At 58.3% G+C, this 18843-nt stretch overlaps 1 protein-coding gene across 9 annotated transcripts in view; it reads right to left on the bottom strand.

The window, feature by feature from the left end:
• ATF7 (activating transcription factor 7) overlaps positions 1-18843 on the bottom strand; it is a 46526-nt gene that overhangs the window by 8960 nt on the left and 18723 nt on the right. For 8 of the 9 annotated variants that reach the window (XM_046904995.1, XM_046904991.1, XM_046904994.1 and 5 more), the window contains 4 exons: positions 5294-5390; positions 3706-3824; positions 1434-1568; positions 888-1045 (listed from right to left, as the gene is read on the bottom strand). In XM_046904995.1, coding sequence (XP_046760951.1) covers positions 888-1045; positions 1434-1568; positions 3706-3824; positions 5294-5342 — 461 coding nt within the window. In that variant the 5' untranslated portion in view covers positions 5343-5390. Of the gene's footprint in view, positions 1-887; positions 1046-1433; positions 1569-3705; positions 3825-5293; positions 5391-12800; positions 13502-18843 lie in introns of those variants that run through there. The other variant, XM_025145449.3, reaches the window with a different exon arrangement.

Below are 18843 nucleotides of genomic sequence, written 5' to 3'. Positions count from 1 at the left end.
CAGCAGTGAGCACCGCGCTGATGCTGCCCACGTGGATCAAGGGGCAAAAAGGAGCAGTCGATTGCTGTGCCAAAACAAACGGCTCCTGAGGCAGATGCTGACTGTGCTGGAGGGCAGAGGGCTGGAGAAGAGGTTGTGCTGCAAAGGCAGCGGCTGTCTGAGAAAATCCCAGAGCCATTAAAGACACAGACAGCTTCCTACGGATGGCTTCGCTGAGCTCTCAGCTCTGCACCAGGCTGCAAAGGCAGCCTGGGAGTCCCCAGTCACCAACAGAACATCAGGGCTGTGCTCATGGAAATGAGCTCTGCAGAAAAGGACCTGAGGGTCCCTGTGGCAACAAGGGTGACCGTGAGCCAAAAGTGTGCCCTGGTGGCTAAGAACACCAATGGTGTCATGGTTGACCAATGGCTGACCCAATGGCCCTGGGGTCACTGCACAGAGCATGGCCAGCAGGGCAGGGAGGTGCTCCCCACTCTGCTCTGTGCTGGGGAGTCCCCATGCCAAGCACTGGGCCCAGTGCTGGGCTCCCCAGTTCAGAGCAGACTGGGAAGTGCTGGGAGAGCCCCACAGAGCATGCAGAGCTGTGGGGGCCCGGAGCACCTCCTGGTCGAAGCTTCTGTGATTGTGTTTGGGGATTCATTTCTCCCTGCAGTGAGATCCGCCTCGTTTCATTGCACTACAATTAGTTCCTGCCTCTTGCACTTCCACCCCATTCTGCTTTTGCAGACAGTGCTGCAATGAGGCCCTTAAGCCCAAGCAGCCGCAGCAGTAATGGCAGCAGCTCGGATCTTCTGCCAATCCAGGAGCTTCTCTGGGTTCCCAATTACTGCTCAGGAAGCACAACAGGAGGGAAACCTCGTGGTGAGGACTCCCTGCCACGCACTCACCCGAGCTGCCTGTTGGACGGCGGGGCCTGGGTGATGACGGAGGTTGGGGAAGGCAGCGTGGGGTGCAGGGGGTCGTAGCCCAGGTGCAGGGGCAGCGATCCGGGGCGCACGATGGTTGGTGTTGGTGTGGAAATGATCACGGGCTTGGGGGTGATCTCCTAGAGGTGGTCAACAGATGAAAGGAGACACGAGGTTACTGTTCAGGTTATTAGCTGCAGCCTGTAAGAGCCTTCCCAACCCAACCATCCCATGGCTCTATGATCCTCGCAGCTCCTCTCCTGCTCTGACCCCCGGCAGCCCACCCTGGGGGCGAAGCTGCACTGCTGCACTTCATCCCCATTCCTGGGATAGGCAGGAAGGTTCTCTTCACCTCCACGTGGAGGTTTAAGTGTGTTGGAAGAGTGGTGGGGAGGGAAGAAGCGTTTCTCTCTCTTTCACAAACAAGATGAGCCCCAGCAGTACCCAATGGGGGGGGGGGGGAAAGCTCTGCTGTGCTCTGCTGCGCTCTGCTCTGCGCAGCCCCCCAAGGCTCCGTGCTGGACATACCTTCTCCTTGGTCTGCGGTGACCGTGGGTTGGAGGCAGGGCTGTCTGGGGGGGACGAGTCCACCTCCACCGGCTCCTCCTCCTTTATCTTGATGTCTGGGGTGGAGGGCAGCGACATGTCCAGGGCTGCGGTGCTCTGCGGGAAAACCAGCGAGGGATTGAGGGGACAATGAGCTCACATTGCCTGCCAAACGGCCGCTGGTTCCCAAAGGAAGAGCTGCGGCTCTGAGCTGCCAAATTACTGTTATTTATTGGTCCTGAAGCAGCAGCTGGGAGCCCGAGGCTGAGAGCCGTCCCCGTGCGCACAGAGCCCCGACGGCACGGCGTGCTGAGAGCACAGATCTGCTCCTCTGCATCCCTCTGTTCAGAACGGGGCTCTGCGGAGGAGAGCAGGTAACAAAGCCCCGAGCCACAGAGGGCACCTTCACCTGCAGGAAGGGCTGCAAAGCGCTGTATAAATCAGCCTGAATTCTTTTACTGCCCGATTACCGAAAGCAAACAAAGAGCCATGCAAGTTATTGCACATCCACGGGCTGCCCATTAAAATGAAACCCGACCGGATGCCCGCAGATGGCAACGCGCCGCCGGGCCGGGCTCCTGCAGTGCCACGTGCCCCCATTCAGCCCATTGGGGAGCTGGTGGGGATGGGAAGAGGGTGACAATGTGGGGGGACACGAGCGAGCGGCTGCTTCTGTGGGGCTGGGAGGGATGGAGAGGGACGGGGCTGCGGGGTGGATTTGGATGGAGATGTCCCTGCACCGAGCATTGCACTGGGGCAGAAATGCCCCTAACGCAGAGCTGCTCGCCACCCCCATCCCTGCTCTGCATCCCAGCCCAGCCCCTAACCCACACCTCCTCCTCTGCTGCATCTGAGGTCCTCTCCGGGGAGGGAAAATTGAGGCAAAAAGGTAAATCTGTGCCTCTGGGGCTGCTCTGGCGCTGATTTACGCCGCAGCTCGTGGCCACGTACCTGCCCTGCTCAGCAGAGATGGGAAGCACAAAGGAGAAGGGATTAACATGCAGGGAAATGTCGAACCACTTAAGGTGCCTCCAGGGAAGCTCCCGCTGCTCCCATGGCTTTAATTAAGGCGCCGCTGTCGGACCACCCTCGGAACCAGAGGACAAAACCCGGCAGCAGCGGCCGCCGCTCGGAGCATCACAGCGATGCAGCAGCAGCTCCGGGGGGGCACACAGAGCCGGGGGGCTGCGGTGCGTGCAGAGCTTTTAGGGGAGGCTTAATGGGTCCCCTCCGCCCAAACCACCCCCTGGGCTCGGAGCCGCCGCGCTCTCCCGACTGCTGGCGGAAATATTTTGCCTGCAGTGAAAAACAGGACTTGAAAGGCAGACGTGTGAGAGCCGGAGGCTGCAGAGCAGAGGGGCTGGGTGGTCTCCCTGTAAAGGGAGCGGCGAGACTGCGGGCGGCTCAGCCACGCGGACCCCAGACCACAAATGGGGCGCAGCTCCACCCTGCGCCGCGCAGAACAAAAGGTGGAGAGGGGAGAACGGCCCGCATGGCCCCGCAGCGCCGAGCGGGAGATGGATGGGAGCTGCCAGGAGCAGAGCGAGGCGCTCTGCAGCGCTCCTTCCTCCGTCCCCAGCCCGGGGAAGATTTACGCCGCTCTGCTGCCGCGCTTTATTTCCGAGCAGCGCCGCTGGCTGCGGGCGGACGGACGTCCATCCATCAACCCGTAAATGCACGTGGCAGCCTAAGAGCCCCGCACGCAGCTGCGCTCCTCCGGTCCTCGAGAAGGGAAGGGGGGGGAACCGTCCTTAACGAGCCGCCGGCTGATGAGATCCCGCTGTCCTTCAGCCCCGGGGCGGTGGGGGCAGCCCGGATCGATGCGGCTGGCAGCCGAGGGAGCTCTTTGTTAGCGCAGCCCCTCCTGCACGCAGCCCCTCACAGTGCCACGCACTGCATGTGGATGGCGCCGGGTGAGCCCTGCGCTGCCCCCTGGACTTGGGGCCTTTGGGGCACATCAGTGGGGGTCCGACACCCAAACTGGTTCAGAAAGGATATGGCTCAGATCCCGGAGCCCCCAGAGTTGGTCCTTTCCACCCCGATCTGCACAGCACTTTGGGTACGGCTTCTCTGTCCTTTGCAACAAGGGGACAACAAACCCTTCCAACCCGCTCTAAGTGGGGCTCCCATCACCCAACTGCCAGCCGGAGTCACCCCACAGGAAAACCCCTCCATGCACACAGCAGGACGTCCCGTGTGCGCCCTTCGGCACAGCCCCCATCCCGGGCTCCCAGCGCTGCCCTTCTCCTCTTGCCTTTTTCTCCTCATCCTCGGCGGCTTTCTTGAACTCGTGCTCGAAGGAGCTCGCCAGCTCGTTGAACAGCCCCACCTCCTCGCAGTTCTTCAGGAACCGAGTCGGCGTCGGGGTCTGATCTGGGGGGGTCACAACGACAGCAATTCACACCGTACCCTCCGGACCCCTCCTGCACCCCCCCCTCGGCACAAAACCTGATGTTTTCCTGCCCTGTCCCTCCCAGCCCGGGGCTCTGCCTGTCCTCAGGGCCAACACTGGAGGGGAGGAGTGGGGTTGGTGCCTCCGAAAGGAGCAGACCCCAAAAGCACAGAGGGATCAGAGCAGGAGGAGCGACCCACCAGCAGCAATTCACCTGCATGGGACCCTCCTGCACTCTCCAGCACAAAGGGGGTCCTTGGGACGCTCCCTTTGAGCCGGGGTATATTTCAACCCCCCCCGCCCCATTAAGGTTAGTTCATTAAGCACCATTTGCTCGCCCACACCTCTCCCCATTAAGCCCACGACCTCCTCTGGCTGCAGCTCTCCATTGGATGCCGCTTCTGCAGCACTCTCAGGGCTCTGTTTGGACCATTCTCCTCTCAGCATCGCTCTCCTGATGCCACAAAGCACCAGGGCTGCTTCCACCCCACCTCCCCCATCCCCACCTCCAGGAACTGCCGTCCACACCACCACCCAGAAGTGCCCAATTCCCATTTCAATCAGTCCCTGCACGGGGAGAGCTCTGTTCCTTACCACCCTCCTCATCCTCACTGCAGTGCTTTGGTGTGGCTGAATCCTGCAGCTTGTTAGCACAAAGCTAACGAGGGAGGGAGGAAGGAAACCCTGGGACAAAGCAGTGCCTGAAGTGTTTTGTGCTGACATCTCACCCACGGGTGCATGCACCTCTGGGAGCTGCAGAGGTGAAGGTCTGTGAATAGGACTGCTCCATCCGTGCTCCCATCCCCTCCCAGCCAACACGGATGGGGGCTCACTGAGGAAAATCCAACCCCCCCTCTGTAGCCTATTTAGCAAAGGGCTCACTGAGGGAAAACCGACCTTCAGCAAACTGAGGCTGCCTGCAGCCCCCACCCCAATGCCTTCCCCACGGGTTCCCACGAGGCTGATCCCACATGGAACAAATTCTCCCCATTCTGTGTCCTTTGGGGTCCACCCTCAGCTCTCTTAGGATCTCACCCACAGCTGCCAACCCCAACCCCAACCCCAACCCAACCCTACACACCTTATACCTACACCCTAACCCCGATCCAGACCCTGACTCAAAGTCTTGCAGCAATCCAAACTGCCATTTCCCTGCCAGCCCCAAAGTGGGGCTGCGGATGGATGTGAGGAAAGCGTGTCCTTCCCAAGGGCTGCAGGAAGGATTTGAACCCACAAAAAACCCCCCACAAAACCCAACAGCGCCGTAAAGGAAAGGGAAAAAAAAAAAAAAAACGAGCAGAAAGTCAGCAGCCTCCAGCTCTGCTCTCCTCCTGATTAAATGCAGATCACAGGGCTTTTTATGGGAGGCAGAGACGTGGCTCGCTGCATCTGCTCCCCAGCATTAATCTTGCAGCCGTGGGCATTAACGCGGCGCGGGGCTGAGCGCTACCTGCGATGATGACCGAGTCGGTGCGCGCGGGGCCGAATTTCAATGTCATCTCATGTTTGTGTTTATGAACAGCCAGGTGGTCCTCGTTTGTAAACCTCTGAAACGAAACGGTTGAGAAAAGGGTGAATAAATGCGGGCTGTGTTTTATGGGAGTGGGGATGGGGATGGGATGGGGGTTGGGATGGGAATGGGATGGGATTGGGGTTGGGATGGGACGGGGGTTGGGATGGGGTTGGGATGGGGATGGGATGGGGGTTGGGATGGGGTTGGACATGGAATGGGGTTGTGGTTGGGGATAGAACTGGGATGGGGATGGGAAGGGATGGGGTTGGACACGGAATGGGGTTGTGGTTGGGGATGGTGTTGGGGTTGGGATGAGGTTGGGGTTGAGGGACAGCAGCTGTAATGCGGTCGTGGCTGAGAATGGGGTGCAGTGCGGTGTTTGCACACTGCTCAGATGGAAAACAGCTCTGTGTGCAGTGAATGGGGCACAGGGATGGCCCAGAACCCATTTCTGAAGGTCGCAGCTGAGATAGGAAATGCCAGCAGCTCACACTGCTGCGCTCGGGGCAACGTGCAGGTTGATGCTGGCCCTAATTAGAGGCCATCATTAGGGGCTGCTCGGCTCTCTGGGATGGGGCGGATGAGGCTCTCTGTGTTGTGCAATTTGCAGCCGGTCCGACATCCACCAGAGGCAGAACAGTGGGGGAAAAAACAAAGGGATTTCTGTGGGGCTGAGGGGGGGGGGCTCATGGCCACCCCACGGAGCTCCGCAACGGGGACAGGACGCTGCCTAACACAGACAAAGGGAGAAAGGGCAGAGGGAAGGACAGGGTTAAAGCAAACCCTCCTGCAGAGGAGGACGGAGCGGAGCGCTGCTCCTCATGGGCTGCAACAAAGCGCGGCTGCAGGGCGGGCGCATCGCAGCCACGGGGATGGGGGTCAGCATGGCACGGGGCTATTCTCGTTGTGCCATTATCTCCCACGCCCAATTCCCCATTATTTCTCATTCCCATTTCCTGTTCCCTGTGATTCCCCATCCCCACTCCCGTTATTCGCCCCTATTCCCATTACTCCCCAGCCCCCATTATTCCCCACTATTCCCCATTATTCCCCACTATTCTCCCTTTTCCCCATCATTCCCCACGGTTCCCCATTCCCCACTGTTCCCCATTCCCCTCTCCCCATTCGTTCCCACCTGCAGCACAACACAACCAAACAAAGGACCACACAGCACAGCCCCGCGCTGCACTTTTTACCCCATTTTTCCAAAGGGAAACTGAAATCTGCAGCACATAAACCCTCTGCAGAGGGGATGTGGGGGGAGGGGGGGGGGGGCATGGACCCACACAGCATCTCCAAATATTGAGACCAGAAAGGCAGACAATCCCCCATTCTGCAGCTGGTTTTCTGCTGGGGTGCCCTGGCAGCGCTCGGCGCCCACCATCCCCCCCCAACCCCATGCAGCAAAAAAACCCCGAGACGGAGTCCGGCACTTTGGCCGTAAATCACGTCGTGTTACACTGAGAGCAGCGCCGGGGGGGGGTGGGGGGGGGAGGAGGGATAAAAAACTGGGATGAGTTACGGCCGCAGCGCTGCCTTTCATATCCAACCTCCTCCACCAGCAGTCGAAGCGCTGCCGTGGTTGCAGCCGCTGTTTTGGAGGGGCTGAAGGATTTGGGGTGGGAGCATAAGGAATTCCACCCCCCCCTCCCCCCAGTGCTGGGTGCAGTGCTGGGTGCAACACAGAGCAATGCTGGGTGCAATGCTGGGTGCAACACAGAGCAATGCTGGGTGCTGGGTGCAATGCTGGGTACACCGCAGAGCAACGCTGGGTGCAATGCTGCCTGCACCCACCGCGGGGTGCTGAGCAGGGTGCAGTGCTGGGTGCAGTCCCAGGTGCACCCCCTGCACGGTGCAGAGCCCACTGCGCTGAGCTCGATGGGTTTTAACCTCGATAAGGGCATTCAGAGCACACAGAGCGCTGGCTGAGCACTGAGCCAGAATTCAGCTTCAATGCAGATGAGACTGCAATGGCACAGAGCTCCCTGCAGCAGGGAGACTTCACCTCCAGGAAAGCACAAGCCCTGGTGCAGCCTTAGCAGAGCTGGGGGGGGGGGGGGGGGGAGAGGGGCTGAACCTGCTGCCCCACACTCATGGCAGGGCTCAATTAACAAAGCTGCTGTTAAAGGGGAAGGCAGAAGGGCACTCTGACCCAATGTGATACGGACAACACAGGAGACAAAGGAGAACGGTAACAGCACTGCAGCTGAGCAAAAAGGGCTCAGGGAGGAACCGGAGCTCAGTGCCAGCAGTGGTGGTTGGGGGCTGCATCGCCCCTCCCCCAGCAGTGCTCAGATACCCCCCCTGCCCTTTGCTATGAGGGTGGGAACCCCGGGAGCCTGGAGGTGGGCGCTGCGTTGCACTGCTGCCCATCAGAGGCCCTTTGGCTGCCCACTGTTACAGTGACACTGCCCATTTTGTTGCCCACTGTCACACTTAAGTTGACCACTGTGGCCCACTGCAACGTTGCCCGTTGTTACACTGCCCAACGCTGCCCATTTTTGCCCACTCTTGCCAACTGTCACACTTGAGTTGCCCATTGTCTCCCATTGCTGCGTTGCCCATTGCTGCCCAGTGCTGCGCCCACACAGGGACAGGGAGCACCCACACACTCACAGGGCAATGGGAACACCTCCAGGTTTGCTCCAGCACTGTGCTGCAGCTGAAACAAAACGTCACAGAGCTCCTGGAGCCCAGCCCAGCCCAGCCCAGCCCTGCCCAGCCCAGTCCACCCCATCCCAGTCCACCCCATCCCACCCCACCCCATCCCATCCCTTCCGACCCCGTTCCTCCTTGGTCAGAAGGGCAGAGCATTTAGCTGGGAGCAGGTAAATAATTTCATTTACATTTCTATAGCTCTGCTCGTCCCAGAGGGCTTCTCATAGCATCCCCTGCGCTGAATGCAGGTGTTGGGGGGGGGGGGGAGGGAGCAGCAGCCATCTGTCCAACAGCACAGCGAGGAGGGAAGCGTTCGGCCAAGGACAGAGGGGAGAACTTCAGAAACAGCCCTCAACTTTTCATTATCATTCCATGGTTTTTAATTGCTTTCATCCTCCGCTCGCAGAAAGCTGAAGTTCTGCAGCAGTGCAGCCCCGGGGGGAGGAGTGGATCTGCCTGCTGGGCTGATATCCCAACGGGACTGAACTGCTGTGGGCACCGCCAGAGCACCACCAAACCCATCCACGGCCAACAGGGCTTCCTGCAGGGTGTGCTGAAGGACCAGGAAGCATGGAATGGTTGTATGGCCTGAGCTGGGAGGGTCCTTAAGGATCGTAGAACCGTGGGATGGTTGGGTTGGAAGGGTCCTGAAAGGTCACAGAACCATAGGGTGGTTGGGTTGGAAGGGTTCTTAAAGGTCAAAGGACCACCATGAGATGGTTGGGTTGGAAGGGCCCCAAAGCCCCCCCCCAGCCCCACCCTTTGCCCTGGGCTGCTCCCACCCCCATCAGACCTCCAGGGCCCCATCCGTGGCCCTGAGCACCCCCAGGGATGGGGCACCCACACTTCACCGGGCAAACAGAAAGGAAGGGACGTTCCCCTGCTTTGCAACAGCAGCCCACGGGAACGAAGGCAGAGCGGACGGCCGAGGCGCTGCGCAGGAGGAGAGCAGCCCAAACCCCAACCCCAACCCCACCCCCCACATTTGGGTTGGAACGTCCCCCACTCCGCCATCCGCGCCCCCCCCCGCCGCCTCCCAGGCTGCAATGAGCGCCGACTTCCACACGGCGGAGCGCTGCCCGCCTCCTTCCCGACGAGCCAAGGTTATCAGAGCCCCGGTATTAATTACCGCTGCCACGTAACTTGAGAGGCGCAGCGGTAATTAACGGAGGTGAGCGGAGGGGCGGAGCGGCGGAGCCCACGGATGCGTGGCTGCCCCATGGGAAGCCCCGGATGGCTCCGGCGTGGACGTGAATCATCCGTACGGCCCCGGCTCGACTCCCAGCAGCACCGCAGCGCTCCGCTGTGACCTTGGGAGAGCCATCAATCCTCCCCCAACCCACCAGGCAGCAAATAAAGCGGGCAAAGGCAGCGCCGCTTCAGCACGGGGAGAGCAGCCGGGGCCGGGCGCGTGCACGGAGCGGCGCCGCAGGAAACGTGCGAACAAAGGAGAGCGCGGCTGTGCGCCCAGCAGCGCGAGCTGCGGTTCCGTGCGAGCACAGCACCTCGTGCTGCAAGGGCTGAGAGCAAAGGGAGGGCAGGGAGCTGAAGTCCTGCCTGCCCTACAGCGGCGAGCTCAATTCCCGTCTGCCCTACAGCGGGGAGCTGTACTCAGCCCCGCCCTCCCTATAGCGAGGTGTGCAATTCCTTCCTGCCCTATAGCAAGGAGCTGTATTCCTCCCCTGCCCTATAGAGGGGAGCTGAAATCCTGCCCTGTCCTACAGAGGGGAGCTCCAGGGCTGAGCTGCCTGGGCAGCTGTGTGGCACTGAAGGAGAAAAGTGGGATCCTGTGCCATCACTGCCGCCCGCTGCGAGGGCTCTTCCCCCACATCTCACCTGCACCGCACCGGGTTGGAATCACGGAACGGTTTGGGTTGGAATCACAGAACGGTTTGGGTTGCAAGGCACAGCAAAAGGCCACAAGTTCTCAGGCACAGCTTGCCCCTGGTGCTGCTGGTTTCCACCAATCCCCTCCTCTTTACTTTCCACGTGCCTCAGTAGGGCCCTCAGAAGGCCTCCTGGCACTCTGGCCTGCCTTCCTTTCTCTTGGGATGCAGTGCTCCTGGGCTTGGAGGGGATGGTCCTCGAAGGGAGGAGATGGTCCCTGGGGGGGCGGAGGTGGTCCTTGGAGCTCACCACGACAGAGCTGTGCACCACGGCATCAAAGCAATGGCAGTTTGGCAGGCTGGGCAGAAACCAGGCGGAGTTTGGCTGAAAGCTGAGGATGATGGCGGGGGAACAAGGAGGGGAGAAGTGGTGGAGGACCACAGAGGCCGCTGCAGTGCACGCCCAGAGGGACACGGGCTGTATTAATGAGCCCTTGGCAATGAACAGCACGCTGCCCTACTGCAGGCGGACACCATGGAACCCAATGCTGAGCGCATCTCACAGCTTTGGGGAGCAGAGCAAAGCCCCTCCAAAAGCCATCCCAGCTGCAGCGCACCCCAACGCCCTTCACTGCCCCATTCACCATCTGCAGGGCTGCCTAACGATGAGCGCTGAGCATCGCTGTGCGCCCGCACTGCTCCGTAAGGACAAAGCGGAGCGGCTCCTTCGGTGCAAGGAAAGCCGGAGGGCATGGAGCACAGGGAGGGTGCTGTGGTGGCTCTGTGGTCCCTCCAGGGTCCCTCCCAGCTCAGATCCACTCACAAGGCTGCTCCGCAGAACCTCATTTCGTGTAATGGTGCCATTTAGCGGAGCCGCCGCCCGATGGATTTACGGCTCTCCCACCCTCTGCACACACACAGCTCCCCCCCCCCCCGTCTGCATGTTTTCTCTCCGGGGGGAATTTTAAGGACTTTTAATGTTTTTATTGTTTTAATCCGCCGTATCAAATCAAATCAAATCAAATGATTTGAGCAGAACAGCTGCTGCGATGCCGGCGATGTGGCGGTGCAGTTTCTCGGCGCATCGTTAAGCAGTGTTCGTTAATTAACACCCCCCACTCACACCAGCATGGGGGGGGGGGGAGATGTCACAAAGCACCCCCCCCAAACACACACACCTCTGCCTTTCCCATTCTTACTGCCCATTAGCCCAAATCCCCCCCGATTCAGCCCGAATCCCCCCGCACAGCAGCGGGGTGACGCTCCCAAAGCACTCCCCCATTGCCCACATTGTGCACAACGAAGGGACCCTTCTGTGTGCCCCTGGAAGGAACTGCACTGCACCTCTCCCTTCTGCCCACGGCTGCGTGGCCCTTTGTGTGGCTGCAGCCCCTGCAAACACCGCATCTCCTCCACCTCAACCCCCTGGAAATGAACATATGTATTGCTCAACAGGTATGTGGTATTGCCGGGAATGGGCACACCAGTGTGGGGTTCTGTGCCTTAAGGAGGAGCTGCATCCCCGAGCTCCTCATGCAAAGCAGCAGCCACACTGGGGGGAGAAGGGATGGCCAAAAAAATAAACCCTACAGCTTCAAGTTTAGAGAAGCCTTCTATGCAAAGCTCTGCTCACAGCCTCACAGCTATAGGGAAAAAAACACAGAATAAAAACCCCAGATATCACTGCAGAAAGGTATTCTATTTCCCCCCCCCCCCCCCCCCCCCCCAGCAAGAAGAACCTGTGCTCGTAAATGGGGTTTTTCCCCCATGCAGGGCTGTGGGCTCTCTGCAGAAGGACGCACTGTCCCCATTCACACTGTGCCCACCACCACTGCGCTGCCGCAGAGGGGCGGAGCGACCCCCACCCCACAGCACCGGAGGGGGGGGGGGGGGGGGTCCCGGAACACGAGGGGGGTTCAGCCTCTGGGAGGGGTCTGATCTCTGCTTGGTCTCCTACTGCCCATTCCTCTCTCCTGCAGATCCATGGGGCTGGGGAAGGAGGTGGGAGGTGAAGGCTGAGCCCCCCCGGATGATTTTTGTCCCAGACTGTACAGCAAATCCTGCACGCTCACACATGTCTGGGAATTAAATGACTCCATGCAGGCATGGAGGAGAGGGCTTTGTTACAGCTGCATGCTGCACCCGTGCTGCAGAATGAGAGATCTGCTCCTGCCATAAAACACAGAATGTGCAGAGATCAGCAGAGGGGTGAGATGGGAACCTCAGAGCAACAACAACAAAACCCCCAAAGCAAACAGCCCGGTCAGCAAAAGACTGCTTTTAAAATAGCAAAGTATTTGTGCCCGCCACAGGAGCACTGCAGTGTGCACTGCTGCAGGAGCACAGTCAGCACGGAGCACTGCAGTGTGCATTGCTGCAGGAGCAGCCCTGGGCAGCTCCGTGCTCCTGTTAAGCTGCAGACCACAAGCAAGTTTTTAGATCCATCTAATTTTGAGTTAATAAAAGAGCCCAGCTCGATTTATGGCCTCGTGCTGGCAGCACACGCAGCTTGCATCTGTGATATAGAGCAACAGCTCTAGGTAAGGACCAGGCTGAGATTACTTTGTTCAGAGCAGACACTCTGCGGTTGTGGAACCCCTTAAATCAAAAGGAGAAGAAAGCACTCCCTGCCAGTGCCCGGCCATGCTCCTTTGTGGGTAGTTCCGCAGCCCTGATCATGTTCCCAAGAAAGGAGAAACCCTCCCTCCCTGTCCCCCCCTCTTTGGAAAGTGGAAACTGCCTCAGAATGTGGGAACAAACAGCGAGGATACGGCCCAGGGAAAAAAACAGAGACGTGATTTGTTAGAAAGCTGGCAGCGCTGGAGGAACTGCAGAGACGGCCGTGCTGCAGGAGGGCCCCTCTTGGAAGGGCTGGGAGCTCTTTGTGCCCCTTCTGCAGCACCAAAATGTAAGTGCACCCTCTGCAAAACCTGCACCCAGCGATGGCAGCTGCTGCATACCTGGGGGCGTTGCTCTCAGCCTCAGCACAGCATCAGACACAGAGGGGGAAGCCACGCCGCTACTGCTGCAAATCCAGAGGTGTTATTTCTTCCTGCTAATTGCTGCTGCAGCCAATGGGGTGGAAATCCTAACGCGGCGCTGCTTGGAACGGGCGCTCAGCAGAGCAGATAACTCTAAGAAATGTGAGGGCTGCTGCCAAACCTCGGTGCAGCTCCGCAGCGAGCAGCCAGGCGGCCCAGCTGCTGTTGCTGAGAAAATTGGAGCTAGAAAAGAGTCAATGCGAGTTGAAGTCACTTATCTCCACTACGGACACGTAAAGCAATTCACAGCCTCCTCCCCCCAAATATACACTGAATTGGATCTGAGAGCTCTTTAGTGAAATTCGCTGCAGAGCCGCATGGAGCGGAGCCAGCAGCTCCCAGAGACCTCCCGGCCGTGCCCACACCGTGCACTGCGGTACAGAAAAACAGCACAGAACAGCTCGTGGGCACCAGCAGCCCTGGGAAGCAGCACCCAGCCCACAGCATCCCTGCCCAGCAGGAAGAGCTGCCCCGACCCTCCTGGCTGCAGGTGGAGAACAGCCCGTCCCGATGAGGAGGGTGAGGAAGGCAGCTGGCTTAACCCAGGGAGAAGGACGCAGAGAAAGGCAGCAGCAGGAGGCAGAGGTCGCTGTGCTGTCACCCCTCCACTGCTCGTCCCGCTGTCAAAGCACTGTGCCATGAGGGGAAGCGGGTGTTGCAACAGCTCCTGCACTGCAGTACTGCAGCAGCCACTGAGGGGTTATTTATAAAGCCACAGCAAAGGGGCTGGGGGGGGGGGGGGGGCAGCAACGAAATAAATAGAGGAATTACCCCAAGGGGGCAGGGATGGAAAGCAATCCCTGTGCTGGGTGCAGTGCAGCAGCCGCCCTGCAGCACACAGAGCAGTGCAGGGCTGCAGGGAGCTCTGCAGCAGAGCAGCACAAACCCAAGGGACGGCCCTCCCCGCTGCACTGCAGTGCAGATGGCTGCAGATGGCTGCTCCGGGCACGGGCTGAGGACAGCAGAGCTCCTCGTTAATACCTCATCAGCCAGAGAGGCACAGCTCCTCATTAATACCCCACCAGCCAGAGGGAATGCAAACACGTTCTCCTGCACCGGCGTTTCAGGCGAGCACACGTCGGCCCTTTGGCACAGGCTGCCATGAGTTTGCTGTGGGATTTGTGCACAGCTCCAGTAGTGCTGCGGCATCCGGGCTCTTATTTAGCAGAGAGGGGTCTGGAAAGCTGTCCAGAGCCATTTCCATCTGACAGACAAGTGTCTGCACCGCTTCAGTGCGCACACGTGCTTCCAATGCAAAGCAGAAATGGCCCTCTTGGAGCTGGCAATGAATCCCAGCCATAGGAATGATAAAGGCTTTAACTTACAGGAAATGCTGCTATTAAATAATATTTAAGTCTTAATTATATTTTAAAACAGCCATTTTATAAAAAAAGGAGTTCTGTTATAGTGCTTTTGTAGTTAAAGGTCTGTCAACATTTCCATTTTAAACCTTCATTTCTAGGGGGTTTATAATTTGGCCATAAAAATTCATTCTAGGCTGGAACTTGGCATAGAGGGGCTCAGCCTAGGAGCAATATTTTTTATTATCCAATTTGGTTTAAATTGGTTTGGCCGTTTTTAAGTTATAGGAGTGTAAAAAATAAACGTTTACTGGTTTCAGATGCCTTCTCCAGCTGATTACTATTCAAAATTAGCTCTCCTCTCCCCACCTCCAAAAACACCTTCGTGGGAGGTGGGGGGGACCATCCCGCTCTGCTGACAGCACACGCGAGTTGCAGCTCAGATGAATGCACTTTTTTGGTGCTAACAACCCCAGAGCTGCCCTCGGAGCCCTCCTTCCACGCTGTCAGTGCGCAGCCTGTGCCATTCGTGCAGGCACCGCAGCTGTTAAGGGCCGTAATTGGAAATAAATAATTAACTCCGCGAACCTGCATTCCTGGGAGGTGATGGAAGGCCTCGAAGGCGAGATGTTTCTCTGCAGAATTTCAGCCCGGCCGTTGGCAGCTGCAGATAAAGGGCTGCAGATGTGGGCTGAGCAGTGGCGGAGCCGCAGCCGTTTTCCTTCCATTTAAAACAGGGCGAAGCAAAGCTGCGCTTTATGGCCCGGCTCTGCGGACCACGCGGGTGCAGAAGGGCTGCAGCACAGCCGTGGCTCTGCATGCTACGTGCAGCACAGGGGTGTCTGTGCCCACGCATATGGGAAAGCTCAGGGAAGGGCACCGTCTCCGCTCCGCTGCTCCCATCCACCATTTCCCACTTTGACGTTTGGCCATACGCAGACGTGGCCCTCAGGGACAGGCAGGGCTGTTTGAAAGGGCTCATGGACGGATGGGATCCATGGGATCCATGTGGGCCCCCTGGTGCCCCATGGCACCGTGTCTGTGCCACCCCACGGCCGTCCATCCCCACCGGCCCATTGGTGACCAACGCTATCAGCTGCTCTCCTGCTTAATGAGCTCAGGTTTCCAAAGACCTATCAGTTCCAGCCTCATTAAACCCATGGCTGCCAGGAGCTCTCTAGGAAAGCCAGCCTGTGCCCCAGCTGAGCCCCGCTCAGCCCCAATGCCGGGACAGAAACAATTCCTACAGGAGGACAGGGTGCCATAACTCTGCTTAACAGCCATTTAAATTCTGCCTGCTCTCACAGCAGGTCACCAATGGGGCTGACGTAGCTCCAGGATTTGATTTCAGCCCTCTGAATTTCCTGCGCCGCCCTTCAGCAGCGCCAGGAACGGAGCCTTGGGAGGCAGACCCCAGCAGGGCCGTTAAATCAGCACCAAGAATTAAAGTGGAAAACACTCAGCTGTAAAGCAGACGGGCGCAGGCGCTGCTCTCCCTCCCTCCCTGCCGCACTCCATCACTCTGAATCCAACCTGCCTCCACCGAGGGCGTTCTGCCTCTGCAGGAACACAGACCGGGCTCAGTCCTTGTGCTGCTCCCTGCCTGACACCGGGACAAAGAAATATCAGCGTGAATCACAGCCCAGAACAACCCACAGCAGCGCCCGAGCTGCCCCAGCACCAGGCACGTCCCAGGCCACGTCAAAGTGAGAACCTCAGCAAGGAGTGCTCGTCACTGGGATGCTCCTCGGAGGGAGAAGCTGCCCATTTCTTCCCCTTTCTGCCTTGTATGAAAGGAATAATCCATATTCGTTTGGATTATACAAGCCACAAAACACACCTTAGCTTCGGTCCCACCCTGAACCAATCGCCGAAGCCGTTTGTTGCCTCGTATATTACAGAGCAATAGAGATTTAAGGGATAATGGTCACGGTGGCAGAGTATACAAAGCAATAAACTGCTTTTGAGGTTGGTTAAATGCCAAGTGATGCTGAGGCCTCAATGCCATAAACATTATTTCTATTATATGACAAGATAAGAGGATACAATAAACCACAAAGAAGAAAAATCATTGTCTGGCCTCGTGAAAGTTCTGGGCTTTGCGTTTCTCGGACACCGCACGAGCATCACCTCAGTGCTGTGGGCTTAAGGGGAATAAATTGTTAAATTAAGGGCGGGTTTAAAAAGCAAACGATTGTTTGAGGAAATGGCCTGGATAACTGCAGTGCTGAATGAGGACACGGCAGTGATTTGTGTCGCTTCCGAGGAGGGAAATGGTGCGGGGTGTGCGGGCAGGAGAAGCCCTGCTCTGTGCAGAACCACTCGGTGTGATGGGCCCTCCATCTGCCCGGCCATGGGAGCAGACCAGACATCTCTGCTCGTAAGGATGTTCCCCCGTTGTGACGCTTTGTCAGGTCTGGAGCACCCAAAGCTCTCTGGGAGGGCAGCAGAGCAGCCAGCGGTGCCTTTCACAGCGCTCTGCTGCCCACCCCGGGCATGGTGAGAGGTGCTGGCAGTGCTGATAGGACCCCCCCCAGCCCAGCACCACCTGCTGCCCTCCCCCTTACAGACCATGGCTCTGGATGCTTTAATTACCCCGTGTTAATGAGTCAGAGCCGTATCGTTATACAGACTCAGCCATACCTTCCAACTTCACCGGCAGCGCGCCGGCTAACAGCGAGCACAGGGCTGTGCTGAGGCTGACTTTCATCTCTGCACAATAAACGGCACTAGGAGATTTTAACAACAATTAGCAGCACACAGCACCTCATTTTGCTTAATGAGTTCAATGGGAGACTCAGTGCAGGCACAGCCCCGCGCCGGAGGAGGCAGCAGCCGCCCGCTGCCCTGCAGTGCACACAGGGGAGGGGGCAGGGAGGAACGGCCCCAAACCCCCCATAGAAGGACCCACCCCACGACCTTGGGAAGAATCCCTTTTTAAAGCTGTGCACGGGGCGCATTTAGAAGCCAGATGCGTGGCAGCAGTCGTGCTGTTGGGAAGCAATGGAGCACACGGGATCCCAAAATAACAGCCCTTACTGACCTAGCAACCACAACATGTTTACGGCCCCACTGGAGCCCCACTGGCTGCGGTGATATGGGGGGCATGGAGGGATTGGCGCATCTATTTTTGGTGGCTGCTCCCATTTCCCCCTCCTTGCCTCCCCGCAAATTCAGTCCTATGGACTCCTTCTGCCCAAGGCGATGAAGGGGAAGCAGGGAAAAGAGGAATAAAGCCAAAGAAATGGGGTGGTGTGAGGTACGGAGGGAAGGAAGCGGCTGATGGCTCAAAGGAATGGCACTGGGAAGCAAAAGAATTCTTTTGCCTTGAAGCTGAATTGGGAAAATCACCACTGGCTTCACAGTAATTGCCTTCAGTCTCCTGCTCGGGTCAGCCTGGCTCTGCTCTCCCTTCTCCTGTCACCTCTGGTGCTGCTGTGCATCTCAATGCAGAGCTCACACGGGGAAGGACGCAGCGCTCGCAGTGGAACGGCGCTGATGATCGCTCTGTGCCTGCTGGTGATGGAAGCTGAACCCACTGCAGCTGCATAACAGCACGTCCCTGGGAACAGGATCCCCCTGAAAATGGGGGGTGTACCCAAAGCTGCAGGGAGCCTGCAGGGACCAAAACACACTCACGGATCAGGGAAGAGATCAGAGGTCTGGAAGTGAAAGGAACAGAGAGGTCGGAGCCACAGCAAAGGGACACAGCCAGCAGGCACTGCCCAACATACAGTGAGTGACCCTGGTGGCCAAAGCAGCTCAGTATCCAGCACAGCCCCCCACTCAGCAGTACTTGTATACAAAATGCACCCAAAGGTCTTAAAGAATGAGAAAAATGGTTCAGTGCTGCAGAAGGGCCCCTCCAGCGCCAGCACAGCCCTTTGTCGGGCCGGGAGGAACCTCTCTGTGCTGCTGCTCTGCTGTCTGTGTCTGAACGCAGCACTCTCCATCTTCAGGAAGGGAGGGAATGAGCTGAGCGAGGTGCAGCAGCCCTGACCCCACTGTGGCTTCACTCCAGCATCGCTGCACACCAACGACCCAATGCTGGCGCGATGCTCGGCCGTGCAGAGCCATGGGATGGGGCTGAGTGCCCCAGGGCACCGGGAGCTGCTGGGGAAACTACGCGGCTGCCCGGCTCGAGCCCTGCAGTCAGCTGCTGGCAGCCATCAGCCCCAAACAGCGGGTATTAAAAATAAACCCAGGCTGGGAGTGATGCACTGCAGCGCATCGGGGATCCGATCCCACCCCACCTGCCCCACCAGTGCGGCTCACTGTGCTCTGCTCTGAGCTGGAGGTCCTTCTTCCTGCACGGCTCAGCGAGCAGAGCTGGCCAAGGCTCTGCCAACCTTCAGCACAGGGCTGGCAGAGAGCTGAGGGCACAGTATTGAGCACAGCGGACACCGGGACCTACAGGGGGAGGTTGGGGCTTTGTGTGCAGTCTGAAGGACTGCAAAGGGTGACTCCATCGGTCCGTAAACACCCACAGAGATTTGCTAGGAAGGATTTTCTGTCTAACAAACAAAAATTAATACGATCTGCAGCCCGGGAGCTGCAGCCGAGCAGGTTCAGACTGGAAAGAAGGCAATTCTTCCCCACCAGAGAGAGCAATTAACTGTTAGAACAACTTAACCGAGGGCTGCGGTGAATTCTCCATCACT

Source organism: Gallus gallus, chromosome 34 (assembly GCF_016699485.2).
Source record: "Gallus gallus isolate bGalGal1 chromosome 34, bGalGal1.mat.broiler.GRCg7b, whole genome shotgun sequence".
In the NCBI taxonomy this organism is placed as follows: Eukaryota; Metazoa; Chordata; class Aves; order Galliformes; family Phasianidae; genus Gallus; species Gallus gallus.
Note: the sequence above shows the minus strand (reverse complement) of the source record. Positions and strands in the feature narration are given on the sequence as shown.